General features: G+C 40.4%; 1 protein-coding gene across 1 annotated transcript in view; it reads left to right on the top strand.

Moving 5' to 3' along the window:
• npr2 (natriuretic peptide receptor 2) overlaps positions 1 to 15,218 on the top strand; it is a 95,417-nt gene that overhangs the window by 63,136 nt on the left and 17,063 nt on the right. Inside the window, exons 15-18 of the mRNA XM_005725655.2 lie at positions 2,408 to 2,576; positions 12,793 to 12,939; positions 13,625 to 13,748; positions 14,073 to 14,130. Coding sequence (XP_005725712.1) covers positions 2,408 to 2,576; positions 12,793 to 12,939; positions 13,625 to 13,748; positions 14,073 to 14,130 — 498 coding nt within the window. The remainder of the gene's footprint in view (positions 1 to 2,407; positions 2,577 to 12,792; positions 12,940 to 13,624; positions 13,749 to 14,072; positions 14,131 to 15,218) is intronic.

The raw sequence follows: 15,218 nt of genomic DNA, 5'->3' as shown, positions 1-15,218 counted from the left end.
CAGCTGAACATGAGAGGTTTTTGGACCAATTTTGTGTTCTCCATTCTTTAAGCACCGGTTTGAGCACTGTTTAAGCACCGGCACCGTTTCAAAAGTACCGATTTGGCACCGGTATCGGATAAAACCTAAACGATACCCATCCCTAGTAATAAATTATTTTTTGGACAGTGCGCTGTTTTGATAAATGATGTTTCTTTGCACTGCGACCAAAGCTGAGCGTTGTTTCCAAAGATCTAGCTGCTTTATTTATTAATTTCATTAATAAATAAAGAGCATAGTGTTGGGGTCCACACAGTCCCCAGTTACCAGACTGGCAGTGTGACCAATTATTTTATTAAAAGAACGTGAGAGGACCCTCCTGGGTGAGCAGCAGTGAAATGAAGTAATGTCTTTTTTGTCATGAATTCCTTCTCAATCATTTAATCATTTGAGTATATCCTATCATTGCTAACTGATGTCCTCAAAGTGACATCACATCACTTGTTGTTGTAAGCATTAATAACACATTTCTGAGATGACCTATAGACTTTCACAAGATTAGGAAGTAAGATAAATTTGAGAAATACTTCAGAGAAACTGGAAAGAGGAAGAAATATCCTGGGTCTGCCCAAAGATAACAATATCCAACACACCAGTTATGTCTCAGAGAACAGATGACAACCCACGTTTCTCAGAAGAGTCTACTTCTCATTATTGATGATGACTTAGATCTTACAACTTATAAAAACATTTAATACCGATTACCAAATTTGGACTCAGGGATTTTTTTGCTGATATTGTAATAAGACCTTGAGAAAAGCATATTAAATTTCACTTGCTGCCAAAAAATGCTGCACTTTATGCTCCTTGTTGAGATGGTGTACAGTGCTATGAAAAAGTGTTTGCCTTGTTCCTGATTTCTTAGTTTCTTGGGTAATGTTGCCACCCCACTGGGTGGGCGACATGAAGGCATACGTTTATGTATGCGATAAGTCAAGAATGAGGTGACATAGGAGCTTCAAACTGACACCATAGGTGTATCTACTTCGATGAGTTTGAATCTCAGTGACTTTGACCTCAAGTAAGTACATTTTCTGAAAATCTTGTGAATGTGATAACTTGACAACAAGGCAATGTAAGATTTTGAAATTGAGACTATTGGTGTGTCTACCAGGAGGCTGAGGGGTAGCACTGGGAGCCACCAGTAATATTTGTATGTTTCTTACATTTAAATGTTTAAGATAAAACAAACAAAATTAGACAAAGATAACCTGAGTAAATACAAAATGCAGTTTTTAAAAGATGATTTTCTTTAACAAGGGAAACATTTTTCCACTTAACTGACAACTGGTTGGTCCACCACTTGCAGCAAGAACTCCAGTCAACCGTTTGTGATAACTGACAGTCAGTCTTTCAAATTCCTGTGGAGGAATTTCGTCCCTCTCTTCTTTGCAGAATTGTTTTTATTCGGCCACACTTGGAGGTTATCTACCTTGTTTAAAGTCATGCCAAAGCATCTCAATCTGATTTAAGTCCAGACTTTGATTAGGCCACTCCAAAACCTTTATTTCTTTTTGAGCCATTCAGCAGTGGATTTGCAGCTGCGTTTCAGATCATTGTCCTGCTGCATATCCGAAGTGCTTCTGTCTCTGGCCATCAGTGCAGGGCATGAACTAATGGCTGGACATTCATCTTCAGGATTCTGTGGTAGAGAGCAGATTTCATGGTTCCATCAATTACAGCAAGTCATCCTGAAGCAACAAAGCAGCCCCAGACCGTCACACCACCACAGTCATGTCTGACACTTGGTATGATGTTCTTTGTATGAAATGCTGTGTTAGTTTCTGCATCTCCCATGGATGTGACTTTTGCCCAGTTACTTTTTTATCGTTGAATAATGAACTCAGACCTTAACTGAGGCAAGTGAGGTCTGCAGTTCTTTCAATGTTGTTCTGGGTTCTTTAGTGACCTACTGGATGAGTCATCAGTGGCCTCTTGTAGTAATCCTGTAGTAATTTTAGTAGGCTTCTCTTGGGAAAGTTCACCACTGTTCCCAAAGAAACTGCTTTGTAACCCTGTCCAGACTGATAGATGTCATTTTGTTTCTCATCTCATCTGTTTTCTTGGATTGTGGGATGATGTGTTGCTTTTTGAGATCTTTTACTCTACTTCACTTTGTCAGTCAGGTTCTATTCAACTGATTTCTTGATTCAGTGGGTGTGGCTGAAATTGAACTCAGCTCTCTAAAAAATGTGCTTAATCACAGTTAATTGATGATCATGTGAATGTGACTAATATGCAAAAAACTATAAAATCAGGAGGCAAATATTTGTCACTGTATCTGTCTCTGTTGGTTTTCAGCTGTTCAATTGTGTCCTGACTATTATAATAACCTGCTGACTTTCACACTTTGTCTTCTCGTCTCCAGAAATTGTTCAGAAGGTGAGGAACGGTCAGAAGCCATACTTTCGGCCAACCACAGACAATAGATACCATTCAGAGGAGCTGACCATCCTGATGGAGGGCTGCTGGGCCGAGGACCCTGCAGAGAGGCCGGACTTCAGCCACATCAAGATCTACATGGCGAAACTCAACAAGTGAGTCCCACTCTATGGCAGTCTGTTCACACCTATTTCACAGCCAGCTCAATTGCAGATACATGCCTTTGCATATTTGAAGCAGCTAGGTGTGATCTAGATGTCTACTAACCTTTTTCTTTTAAGCCATATGTAATGTGGCAGGAGTTAGGACACAAAGGCACAGGGTAGAAAAACTAAACAAGGATCCAAAACCAGGGGGATAAGAAGTATGAGGAACTGAAGAGTGAAACACAGAGTGCACACAGGAGTGCACACAGGAGTGACTGAGGACGAGACACAGGTAGAAGAAAAAAAACAAAAACAGGTAAAGCCAACAGGACAGAACGGAATAAAAAAATAAGGCAAAACAAGACACAAGAAAAAAAGACAAACAAAAAATTAAAATCGTCTAATTAACAAGTAAAAATCACCAATGTACAAGCAATAAAATACCAAATTTATGAGAAAAGAATGGAGAAAAAAAGAATACATTTCCAAGAAAAAAGTTAAAAAGAAAAAAAAAGGCAAATTTACAGCAAATAAAATGGTTAATTTATGAGGGAAAAATAGCAGAATTACAGCGAGAAGGGCAAATTAACAAGAAAAAAACCCCTCGAAATTATGAAGAAAAAATAGTCAAATGTATGCTTCTGTAAGCTTCTGAAAACAAAAACTGTCAAATTTATGCAAAAAAATTTTTTCATAAAGTTTTTGGTCATTGTTTTTCTTGTACATTTTTTTTATTTTAGTCTAGAAAATTCTAGAAAAACTTTTTCTCTGAATTTTAATTAATTTTCTTTTTTCAACAACTCCAGAACTATGACATGCAGAATAACAAAAACACAATAATAATAATTAAAAAACCTATTTCAATCAGACTGTAACACTGTGGATAAATGTGAATTTAAGTCTTTTTAGCTGTTTTCATTTTCAAGGATATTAATGTCTGACCAGATACAGCATAGAAAACAATGCTTGCAGGGTCAGTTCATCCCCAGTGCAGAAAAACTCAAAAGTCAGACATTTGAGTGAACAAAGCCAAAGCTGTCTGCATTGCTTCATACCACAAGGGGAAAATGAGAAAATATTTTTCAGTAATTGGGAAAACTGACCTTTCACAGCATAATAAAATTACACCGAAACAGTAGGAGCTGGAAGCCCTCTTCACAAATTCAACCTTTTCTACACGTCAGTCCTGTTTATCGGAGTCAGTATAATTGGACAAATTGAATGTGACGCTGGTCGTGTCTTCCCTGGCTATCAGCGTCTTCCCTGCCAAGTCCAACAAGCGAGCTCCGTGCTGAGAGTCCCTGCCAGGAGAACTGATAGGTTTAAGAGATTCAAAAAGGCAAACAGGACAAAGAGTCATGTTCTGGAAACGGCTGAGACAATTTCAGATAAAAAGCTGTTTGTAATTCATGACACACTGCACTCGACAGGAAGTGCTTATGTATCAGTGAGAGTGTGTGTTTGTGTAAGAAAGGGGGAGGGAGTGAATCCATGTTTCTAGTATTGTTTTCGATATTCCAATGAATCATTCTCGTGCTTATTTGGGGTCTGAGTTTCATATCGAAGCAGGAAGCGTATGTTTTCTCCTGAGCAGGGCAGCTCTGTGAGATTATATCAAGTGAAGTGACACTAAAGCGCATCCGATGTCATCAATCCATCACGGCCAGCTTGCACTGAGGTGGTTTCAGCCGAGTGCAATACGTCTAGGATGAAAATCCGCATATTTGACCAAAGAAGCTGCAAAAAAGCAACAATATAAGTGACAAATGAACCTCGTCTGGATTGTGTGGGAGTGATTTGATCAGATTTGTCTGGCAGTGACTGAACGACCCACTAACTGTTCGTAATCGCTCCCTAATTGCACTGAATTCATCATGAGTTATTTTTTTTTAGTATTTGAGTGACTGAGTGTGTCCATTTATTCTCGATATATGAATGAATGAAAAGGAGCCAACACCTGTTGTTGCTTAAAATGAGCACAGAGATAAAAAGGAGAAATATGAGAAAGAAGTAGATTTATTTTAATTTTGGGAAAGCGGAAGCAAATATTGGGCCCATTCACCTAAATTTAAAAGCCAGCAGATTTAAACATATTTTCTAACAGTTTTGCACCTTATTTGGTGTTTTTTGGAAACCTTTGGGAATTTTAAATGGTGTGAAATGACCCTCTTTGGCATTCAGAACTACCTTAATTCTCTATGGCACAGGTGACTCCAACTCCTCGAGGGCCGGTGTCCTGCAGGTTTTAGATGTGTCCTTGATCCAACACAGCTGATTTAAATGGATAAATTACCTCCTCAACATGTTTGGAAGTTCTCCAGAGGCCTGGTAATGAACTAATCCTTTGATTCAGGTGTGTTGACCCAGGGTGAGATCTAAAACCTGCAGGACACCGGCCCTTGAGGTCTGGAGTTTGACACCCTGCTCTATGGCAATAGATTCAACACCTCCCGTTTCACCACATCCCAAAGGTGCACCGTTGGATTAAGATCTTGTGACTGTGCAAGCCATTAAAGCACAGGAATGAGAAAAGAGAAAAGCACCATTTCTCAGGGTGAAACTGCCTTGTTGAGGTCAGAGGTCAATTGCCATCTGCAACAGTATCTCAAATAACCGCTTGTTGCTACCAAAGTTTGCAGAAGAGCATCTATGAACACAGAATGTAGCAGCAGAAGACCACACTGAGTGTCACTCCTGTCAGCTAAGAACTGGAAAGGGGGCTTGTTGTGGTGTAATTGTTTAAAGATTTTTTTCCTGGCACACTTTGGGTCCTTGCTGTGAGGTGACACCACCAAACACACGGTACTCTAATGAAAATGTGGCTTGTTTAATTACATGAAACCATAAAACACTGTAGATAGAAAACCAATATTTGGGATTTGGGAGTTTTTAAACACACCGTTTACCTTCAAGAATTCACTGAATCAAATGTAAGCTTGTTCACACTGATGAATGATGTAGCCTGCCTTAATTAGTGGACATGAGTGCAGCTAATCGGGTAAAACTAGTCATTCATAATTTCCCCCCGATTTGTTATTCCATTTTTTAAAACTTGGTTATAGTGTTTTCCAACTCTTTCTGTGTGTGGCAAATGGTTAACAGAAACAAGCTTAACACGATATTTCAGTTGAATTATATAATTAAAAATGAAAATAAATAGGAATGGCTGGTATAAAAAAATAAAGTTACAGATGTTAGTGTCAACTTAGGCCTAACAGGCTGCTGGGCATATTAATATTTCACTAAGTCAAAAAATGTGAACAAAGCAACACTGTGAGGATAATATTTCATACAGTAAGAAAGTGTGCTGTGTTAAAGGAGTAAAAAAATCAGGATTCAGCAGATTAAACACAGCTCCTGCATGACTGCAGAGCTGTCAGGGGGTTGTAATGTTTTGCCTGCCAACTGCACTCGATCTTCCCGTCCTGTAACTTGTGGCATAAAGATCAAAGCACAGGTCATGGTTCATTGCTCTGAGAGGCAGCTCGTTGCTTTCTGCAGCTCATGGTGTGTGGTAGCTGGCGTCGCTCCGTGCAGCAGGAAAGAAACTGATTTACAGGCGAGTGCTGATTTTCACCTGTGGCTACCCCTTTGACAGATGTGTACTTAACATAGACTTTACGGTTATTGTTTTTACTTTCTTTAATTCACTTTGTGATATTGAGTGAAGGTGGGAAGGTTTACTGCTCGATAGGGGGACTGCTGCTCTGTAATCAATAGCCAAAGTAATCATTTTCACGGCCTTTCATTCGCTTTAACAGAGGGCGTCAGTCACAGCATGCAGTGGGCGTGCAGTTGAATTCTCTTTATGGAAAAGAAAAATCATTAAGCTCTCCTTTCCTTTGTCTGGGTTTTTCTTCAACATCAGTAACTGCTGGCAGAGGAAAACTTGGAGAAAACACAAAGGTAGGGCAGTTAATTTTCCAAAACGGACAAAATTGGGACCTAATTGTCTTACAAGCTCAACAGTTTCACCTCTCTATTTCTTCAGTGGAAATATGTGGAACAGTTCTCGATTAGGTATCACTGCAGTCTTGCTCACTTTGCCGAATTTTAAGATAATTTCAAACAGGTTTTTCTATTTCTGGCTTTGTGTGATGTCAGAAAGACGTGGTATCCTTCAAAGGTCCTCCCAGGTACTCTGCAATCACAGAAGCTCCACCTACATGCTGTTAATGAGGGGCATCCAATTAGAAGAAAGTTGATGACATTAGCTGCACTACTGCCCAGCATAAGATAAATAAGGAGTCGAAGAATAAAAATATAGAGCCATAAATAAGCATGGATTATGGAATGAGTATGGAATCTGTATGCTCTAAAAACAGCTGTTTAGGGTCTGATTCCACAAACTTCTGTATGGCTGTTGTGTGTTTTTCCTCTCAGTTTGACCTTTCCTCCGTTAGCAGTGTAATTCAGCACAGGATGAGCCCGGTGATGTATAGCTTTCCATTTGAAGTGGCCTGGAGTAGAGAGGTCTGTATGACTGATAGCCATAGAAGCACTCAGTGATGCGCTTGACAGCTGAAAGCTAATTCCCTCCTCACGTGTATGACGCCCTTCACCTCTGAGGCTCGTACGCTAATGCACTGTTTGCTGGTTATTTTCATTAGGTAAATGTATGTTGTTGACATGACGTGATGGATGAGCTGGTATATTTAGTCTGTGTGTGTGTGTTAGGGGTAAAGCCGAAGGGTGTAGTAAAAAGAGGGGCGTTCAGCAGTAAATTGTTCGTTTTATCCCACTTTTCACTCTGCTGTTCATTGATTCCCGATACCGTGCACGTCGAGTCTCTCGCTGTTTCCCACCAGGTCTGTGTCTTTTGTTGACACTGCTCACACACACACAAACCCTAATGTAGCCACACATTTTCAGCCAAAATGTTACTTCCTGAAGAATGTTTAGCCTCTTTGCAAACAAAAAAGCACTCAGAGACAACGTGCTAGAGCCAAGATTGTGCAACTATTGACATTTGTTTTAAAAAAAGAAATGCTTGTTGTATTTAATCTCCATGTGCATTTAAAAAACATGGTGATACCAAACATAAGATCCAGGAAGTTCATGAGACAAAAGGAATCCACAAGGAGCATAAGGACTGAAAAGTAAACATACAGAGCACAAACAGACAAACCAGACCTCAGGAATACGGCGGTTCTGACACTGATGCTGGAGCCGATTGCGCCAGATGCTGAATGGCAAGTTTCAAGCCTCGTTTATGGTTATCACATGCACTGAATCTGTCATCATCACAGCTCTCTCACTATTTATACCAGTGCTTAAGGAGGAGTCACTGCAATCTCCTCCTGAATGACAGGAATGGAAGAAGTAAAACAGGAAGCAAAGTGACGTGACATTTACTTCTGCTTTGAACTTTTATGGTTACGACTCGGCTCAAAAGCTGCAACATAAAGTGGAGACGGATACGAGACTTTTAGAAACATTGCTTCCACTTTAAACCACTCGAGAATCTCAGCTTAAAATGACAGCCCAGAGAGCCCAGAGAGAATAAAGGCGAGAAGTGGCATCTCCACCAAGCCAACCTCAGGCACCCCTTTATCCAATCAGGTGTAGGCAATGGTCAGTTAAGGCTCTGTAACACCCAGAAACTGTATTTGCTGAAAGGCTGGCGCTACACTGGAACAGTTCTGCTGCGATTTGTTTTTGCTGTATATTTGAAAAGGTCACAAAGAAAGGGAAAAGTTTATATATCAAACATGCCAGACCTCTAAATTATTAAAATTTTGGTTTTTACAACAAGAACAGGATATTTAATCAAAAAATCATATAGAAATAGTTGGGGAGGTCATGTGTAGAAAATCTCAAAGGAGGGAACTCAGAGAGGAGAAGGCACAGGCAGTGGATATGGATATTTTGCGGTGGTCTCGAGGGACATTTTGGCCTGGTGTTAGTTTCAGCAGCAGGATCGAGCTGACAAATCTCCAGATCCATGCATCAGGTGTGACTCTTTGACTAGACTGTCTGCTCTTACCACAGCGTCCTTACACTCTCCAGAGACGCACACAGATGGAGCCTGCCTCTCTCTATCTCAGTAAGGCACGTAGTATGTAACTGCTTATCTGCACGAAATGGAAGACAATTCCCCAGCGTCACTGGACAGTCAAAGGAAAGGTGGAGGTCTGAAAAAGGGAATTTCAAAAAATGACAAGCAGGAAGCAGACACATCTCTCATCCTTTGTATAAAAGATGCAGGCTAAATGTTTTATCATTACCTGCAAGTTTGTGAGGGAGCACCTGTAGCTGCTGCGCAGAGCTCATCAAGGCTAGACTACCAGATGGCAGATACCTTAATAACTGAGGGCTTTGTTTAAAAAAAAGAAGCTAAGTTACAGCCTTAAATGCATCCATAAAGCTTTGCACAAATGTGAAATTTCAGTTCCAAGAATGTCGATATAACCCTGATATTTAAAAATAAGATCTATTGTTAATAACACAAAATCAGAATCAGAGAAACATTTTAACATTTCAATGCATTTGCATGTGGATGGAGATTCTGTACATCTGTCTTAACTCTTATTGTCAGTTTCATTCATTTACAAAATAGAGCGGTTCGATCCTGAGATGACACAAGTCCCTTTGGGGTTGAATCAGAAAGGGCATCTGGCATACAAACTCAAATGTGTAGCTACCCGTGCTAACTACTCTGTGTGAATAACGGAGCAGCTGAAAGTCGTGTTCTCCATAAATTAGAGACAAACACAGTTTACTGATAGTGCTTTTAAATTTTTCAATAGAAGACAAGACATTATTAGATGTCTTGTATTAAACGTTGGACCTATAATATCATTAAAGTGAATTATTGTAATCATGTAGAGAAAATCTGAGATAGTGACAGCCTCAAATTACAGGCTTATTTATATATATACACAAATATAGAATATTTATACACAAGTGGAAACAGCCGGGCCAAAATAAGACACAGGTGTAGACAGTTAAAACAATGAAGTGGGGGAGGAAATAAAGTATAAAGTAGAGGAGATGGTTCTTGTTTTATTTTGGTAGTCAGCTAATGCGGTGACAAAAAACCCTTATCGGCTTTCAAAGAAAACAAGGACAGCATTCAAACACAAATCAAAGGCAAAGGAAGAATAAAACTCATCAGTACCAAAGACAAGCCCATAATAATCCAGCCTCAAAATAAAGAAATCAGGACCCAAACACAGGGAAACTAAGACCAACCCATTACAAACCTATAAAACAAACAAACCCAGTGGTTCTCGGTCACGAAAAAATAGAGAAAATGAGTTTTCTAATGCTGTAATGATATTCCACAAACTCTGTTTCCACTAATGATATAAAATAAAAAAATAAATGAAAAAAGATTAAAGACAAACATGTGGTGTATGGGGCACGGGCACTTTATGGAGCTTCAGAATTAGTGCATGCCAGAAAAAGTTAAGTGGCCTGTGATGGAGTCCAGGAATGATTGTGAAGACAAAGGCAGGAAGTTAAGGTGCAGGTGATACAAAAAGAAAAGCTTCTACCAAACTAAGAAGGGAGCACTAAAATCAAAACAGGAACTAAAACTTGATAATGTCACAAATACTCAGGATCTTGGGGTTTCCATGTGATCGAGCGCTACTTGCCAGAAAAGACTACACCATCAAATGTAAATGACTGCAGATGGAAACAGACGTCTTCTTACTAAGGTGAAATTTAATTTTGCTCCCTGCTCGTGCCAAACGTTTGATATATTCATTAAAAAAAAAAAATTAAAAACCTTGTACCAAACTGAATTGTCCCTTCTCTTCTCAGCTTCCAGCATTACTGTTAGTTTTGGATGAATGGTGGGAAAAATATGGATGTTTGTGATGCGCGCTGCAGTAAACAGTGGTTGGCCTGTGTGATTGCATTCAGTGCATTGATACTCATCAGTCTTTCATGTCTCCCTCTGATGTTTTGTACTTTAAACTTAAACATGTGGGTGTGTGTAGGATCCTTGACCCAGCAGACACGTGGCAGGATGCCAGACATTGATGCTTTTAGCCGCCATGGTGGTGTGGCTGACTCACCTTCTTGCTCCGTCGGAGTAAATGCGTGTACCAGCATGCTTGTGTGTATGTGTGTGTGCGTAAGCATATGAATGTAAAAATCTCAAGAGAAAAAAAGAAAAAAAAACCCCACACATTATACAATACATGATTTTTATAATTATAAAATAAATGTGAAGGGCCATGATTGCAGCGGTAACAAGGAAATGGAGACCTGCCGTTAAACCTTTAGAAGGGAACAACAGCTGTATGTGTGCTGTATGCTGAAAATAACATATAAAATAATGACTGCTGCAGTGCTTTTATTGTGTCTTACCTGTTTAACGGTGGTGGTCATGTTTGAGGAGGGAGAGCTACTCAAATACTCCAAATAAGACCTCTGAATTATAGTTTTTACCTCTGTTGTTTACATTTAGTGCCATTTAATCTGTGAAGTCTCAGCATAAACAGTGTGAAACTGCTAAACATAGTTCAGTAATTCCTTTAGTAAAACAAGACCCCAGTAATATGTTTATATGCTAGTGCTAAAAATGTTTCTGCCCTCTATTTCTATTAATTTTTACATTATAGGCTTTGATTTTCTTGTATTTTCCACTTGTATTCACTGCACTGTGGTGCAAGCTTAACCTCTGATTGAAAAGTCCAAAAGAAAAAAAACAAAGTCTAGAAAATAGAGCACTAGGGACATGTTCAGGTGGCCAGCCCCTCAGGTCCGACTCCAGGGTGAAGCACTGGTATCTCATCAGATCCAGGCGAGGTTTCTGAATTCCATGCTGCAGTCATTGCAGAGGTCTGGCTCCTCACTTAGGACCAGATTACCTTGGAAACCCTACCAGAAGGAGCTGGCCTGCCATGGAAACCCATGCCATGAAGCTCCTGGCTCACACTTTTTGTGCTGATGTTAATGCCAGAACAGATTTGGATCTCTGCAGTCACTGTTTTAGCAGAGAATTGTTTACTTGTATTTACTCTGCCACCCCAACGGTTATTCCCTTGAGACCTTACCCTAGATTTTACCCCCCTGAGACTTTGTGGTTGAGTTGTTATGGCTGCTAAACACAGTTGATTGTGGGATATCGTCGAAGGAAGAAATTCCAAGAACTGACTTGTTGCAGAGTTGGCGTGCTATTATAGTACTACACCTCAGTGAGCTGTATGAAACAACTAGTTCATTCATACATGTTTGTAAAGACAGACAGACAGATGCTAGGAGCTTGATTTGATACAGCTGCAGCAACTAGAGTAAAAACTCATAAATACAAAGATTAAGGAGTGTCCCCCAACACTGTTTTCCATATAGTGTAACTCCTGAGATCAGAGCATGCAAACCCCTCCACCGCATTAAATGTGGATTAATTCTTCAGCAGAAGATCTAGGTTGTAGCTACATTAAACCACACACCCAAGAAGGTAATTGCACACGCAATATGCATAATGCACCAGCACAATCATAAACGCCACCAACGACGTCAGCCACTTGCGTAGGTTATGTCACAGGCTCTTCAAAGAGACACCGCAGGTCTAAATCAGGCTGAAGGTTGTGACTCATTGGCAGGGTTGCAAGCGGACAACAACAGCTGAAACTGTCTTCCTCTTCAGTTGCTTCTTCCCTTCTCTGAAGGGCATCAACACAAGAAGGGACCAGCAGCGAAGTGGCAGCCACAGGGCGTAGATTGCCAGTGACAAAAAGCAATGATGGGTGAAAAAAATGCTTGTGATGCAAAATCCATATTGACTGAAGTGATTGAAGCAATTACCAGTGAGAGTGATTGATACTCTTAATTGACAAATGAGGAGGTGGTAAATACATTAGAGGTTTCCCTAGACAACCTCTGGCTGAAATATCCACTACTAACCAGTCATTAGCTACAAAACAAGATGCATGATGAAGGAATCGCTTTGTAAGTGGACTGGGCTTAGGAGACATAGTCATTGAAAGATATCAGATGAGGTGGTTTGGACATCTGACGCCTCATAGGTGAGGTGTTTTTTTCACATGTCCAGCTGGAAGGAGATGTTGCGGCTCACCCAGGACATCCTCAAGAGATTTTGTCTCTGGGTTATCCTGGGAATACCTCCATGTTCCACTAGAAGAGCTGGAAATGGGGACAGGGGCAAGGGACTGCTTACCCAGAACCAGACGAGCATAGGGAAATAAATGGATGGCCCTATATTAAATGTTATGTTCATGTTATGTGTGTTTGTTTGTGTGCTCAACAGAGAGGGCAGCACCAGTATTCTGAACAACCTGCTGTCCAGGATGGAGCAGTACGCCAACAACCTGGAGAACCTGGTGGAGGAGCGAACACAGGCTTACCTTGAGGAGAAACGGAAAGCTGAAAACCTCCTCTATCAAATTTTACCACAGTAAGAAAGAAGAAAAAAATAACAGCGTTCACTTTTTAGCCTCACAGCCAAAAGCTTAAAACTCCCAGTGAACTCGAACACAGCAAATTGGGTGTCTCAATGACACTTTGTCATTTGTGTTAAATCCCTGTATTAATTAAAGACTCCGAATTCCTCCCAGTGCTGCATTTTATTAACGGATACACATTTCCCCGCGGTGCCATCTCACTGTAGATGAAAGGGAACACAGAGAACTGACAGGCGAACCGCTCATTAAAGTGAGCCGGCAGATCAGACGTGATAGCGAGTTTAGGCATTTGGATAACACCACAGGAACAAATCCCATCTTTCTCACCCACTTATCTGCTTTTTCTTGGCCCCCTCCATCAAAGCCAGACTGTCAGAGAAAGGCCTGAGAGGAAGGACACATTTCATTTCTCACCACACGTATGAATTGAGTAAACTTCTTTTTTTGGCTTTGGTATCATTCGATTAACAGGAAATTAGTGTTAGCAGAATTAGCAAAGATAAACTGACATCTGGTTATAATTGAGCCTCCCGGGCGTTGATGTAATTGTGATTCAAAGAAACATATCTTTGATTATATTTTAATTCAAAAACTTAACATAATTAAAATATATACATCTTGTTTCCTTCCTCCTTTCTGATTCTTGCTTTCTCTTTCTCTCTGTCATTGTTTATGCAGCTCTGTAGCAGAACAGCTGAAAAGAGGGGAGACCGTGCAGGCAGAGGCATTCGACAGCGTCACGATTTACTTCAGCGACATTGTGGGCTTCACATCCATGTCTGCAGAGAGCACGCCGCTACAGGTACACGCCGATCATTGCCTCATCGCAAACCTCAGTTTTGTCTGCTTCTGACAGCATTTAAGTGTTAACTTTTCTGACTTTCAAGCTAATCTTAAAGCTTTTAAGAAATCAGTGGTCGTGATCGCAGTTGCAGTGAATTCTCTCTTCTCTACTCATGCATGAAAAGTGCTCACCGGGTCTCCATCTACAGTGTGTCTCATAGTGTGTGTTCCCACACATAGGCCGCGACTGAAAATAGTACAGTTGTTAGATGGTAGAGTACGTTGACTCAGAGTTGAGTCACGTTATGCCACCACATATCTCCCTCTCACTTTAATACCAAAGTGGTTTCTAGACTTCATCTGGACGATATGTCTGCTAATGGATAATATCACACTGTCAGGTGAACTGGAATCACCCTGAGAAAAAACAAAAATGTGTTTCTCTTCCAGTGTGCGGAAGAAAAGGTTATGTTATTTGACAAAGCTAAAAAAGAAAGAATAAAAAAGGCCTTGTAGACCTTTTTTCCAAAGCAGACATCTTGACTTTTCACATGGAAAGCAGAGAAAGCACAGATGTTTTAATTGTGGCCGCATCCCCTTTACAGGATCTCATAGATGATGGATTTACCCCTGCTGTGTTAGCGCATCATCCTAGAGACTGGTTGGCAACCTACTGGCAACCACCAGTCTCTAGGGAAAAATTATTATTCCCCAACTAGTTGGAAAGTGGTATACCAGTTGGGGAAGATGTATATTTATACAGTCCTGAATGGAAAAACATTCCTGTGATTGCTTTGGTCAATAGTAGATTGCTAAGCAATAGTAAACTCTATGGGAATTCAATTTTTGGGGGGAGCCAGCCCCAAGTGGCCACTAGAGGAACTCCAGATACACATTCCTTTCCCCTTTGCTTGATACCCAAAGGAAAAACTGTTCCCTGTTACACAATAAATACGTATAACTGCTTACAAACACCTAATTTCTATATAAAGAAAAAATGCATTGCTTAGAAGACAACAAGGGTTAAAGAAGAAGTAGTTTCAGATATTACATCTATATTACTTCTAATGAAAAAATGTACTTCGGAGGTAAAGGAACTTTTTTCTTTCCCCAGCCCTGGTTAAGCTCTGGAGCCAATCCTGTCAGGTCACACACACACAATGCCAAAATCCCCCTGTCAATCAAACTCTTCACCTCATCTTGACCTGTAATTATAGCGGCTCTGTGTGCACCCAAACAGCCATTTTCAGAATGCTGTAGATTATTCCTGAGGATCATCATTCACCCAAAGTGCTTTTTTTGGACATGTGATGGATGTCACCTGCACCCAGAGTCAGCCAGTGCGGATTCTGCAGTAAAATGAAGGAGTCAGCTGTCTTGCCTACCACAAGATTTTCTCTATAATGAAGCTATATATGGTATAAATATACTGTATGCAGCTGAAAGGTGTGTGGATTACAGGTATATGTGTCGGGCCACAGAAATCATT

This window comes from Pundamilia nyererei, unplaced genomic scaffold, assembly GCF_000239375.1.
Source record: "Pundamilia nyererei isolate P.nyererei 1_Seehausen unplaced genomic scaffold, PunNye1.0 scaffold00016, whole genome shotgun sequence".
Lineage (NCBI taxonomy): Eukaryota > Metazoa > Chordata > Actinopteri > Cichliformes > Cichlidae > Pundamilia > Pundamilia nyererei.
Note: the sequence above shows the minus strand (reverse complement) of the source record. Positions and strands in the feature narration are given on the sequence as shown.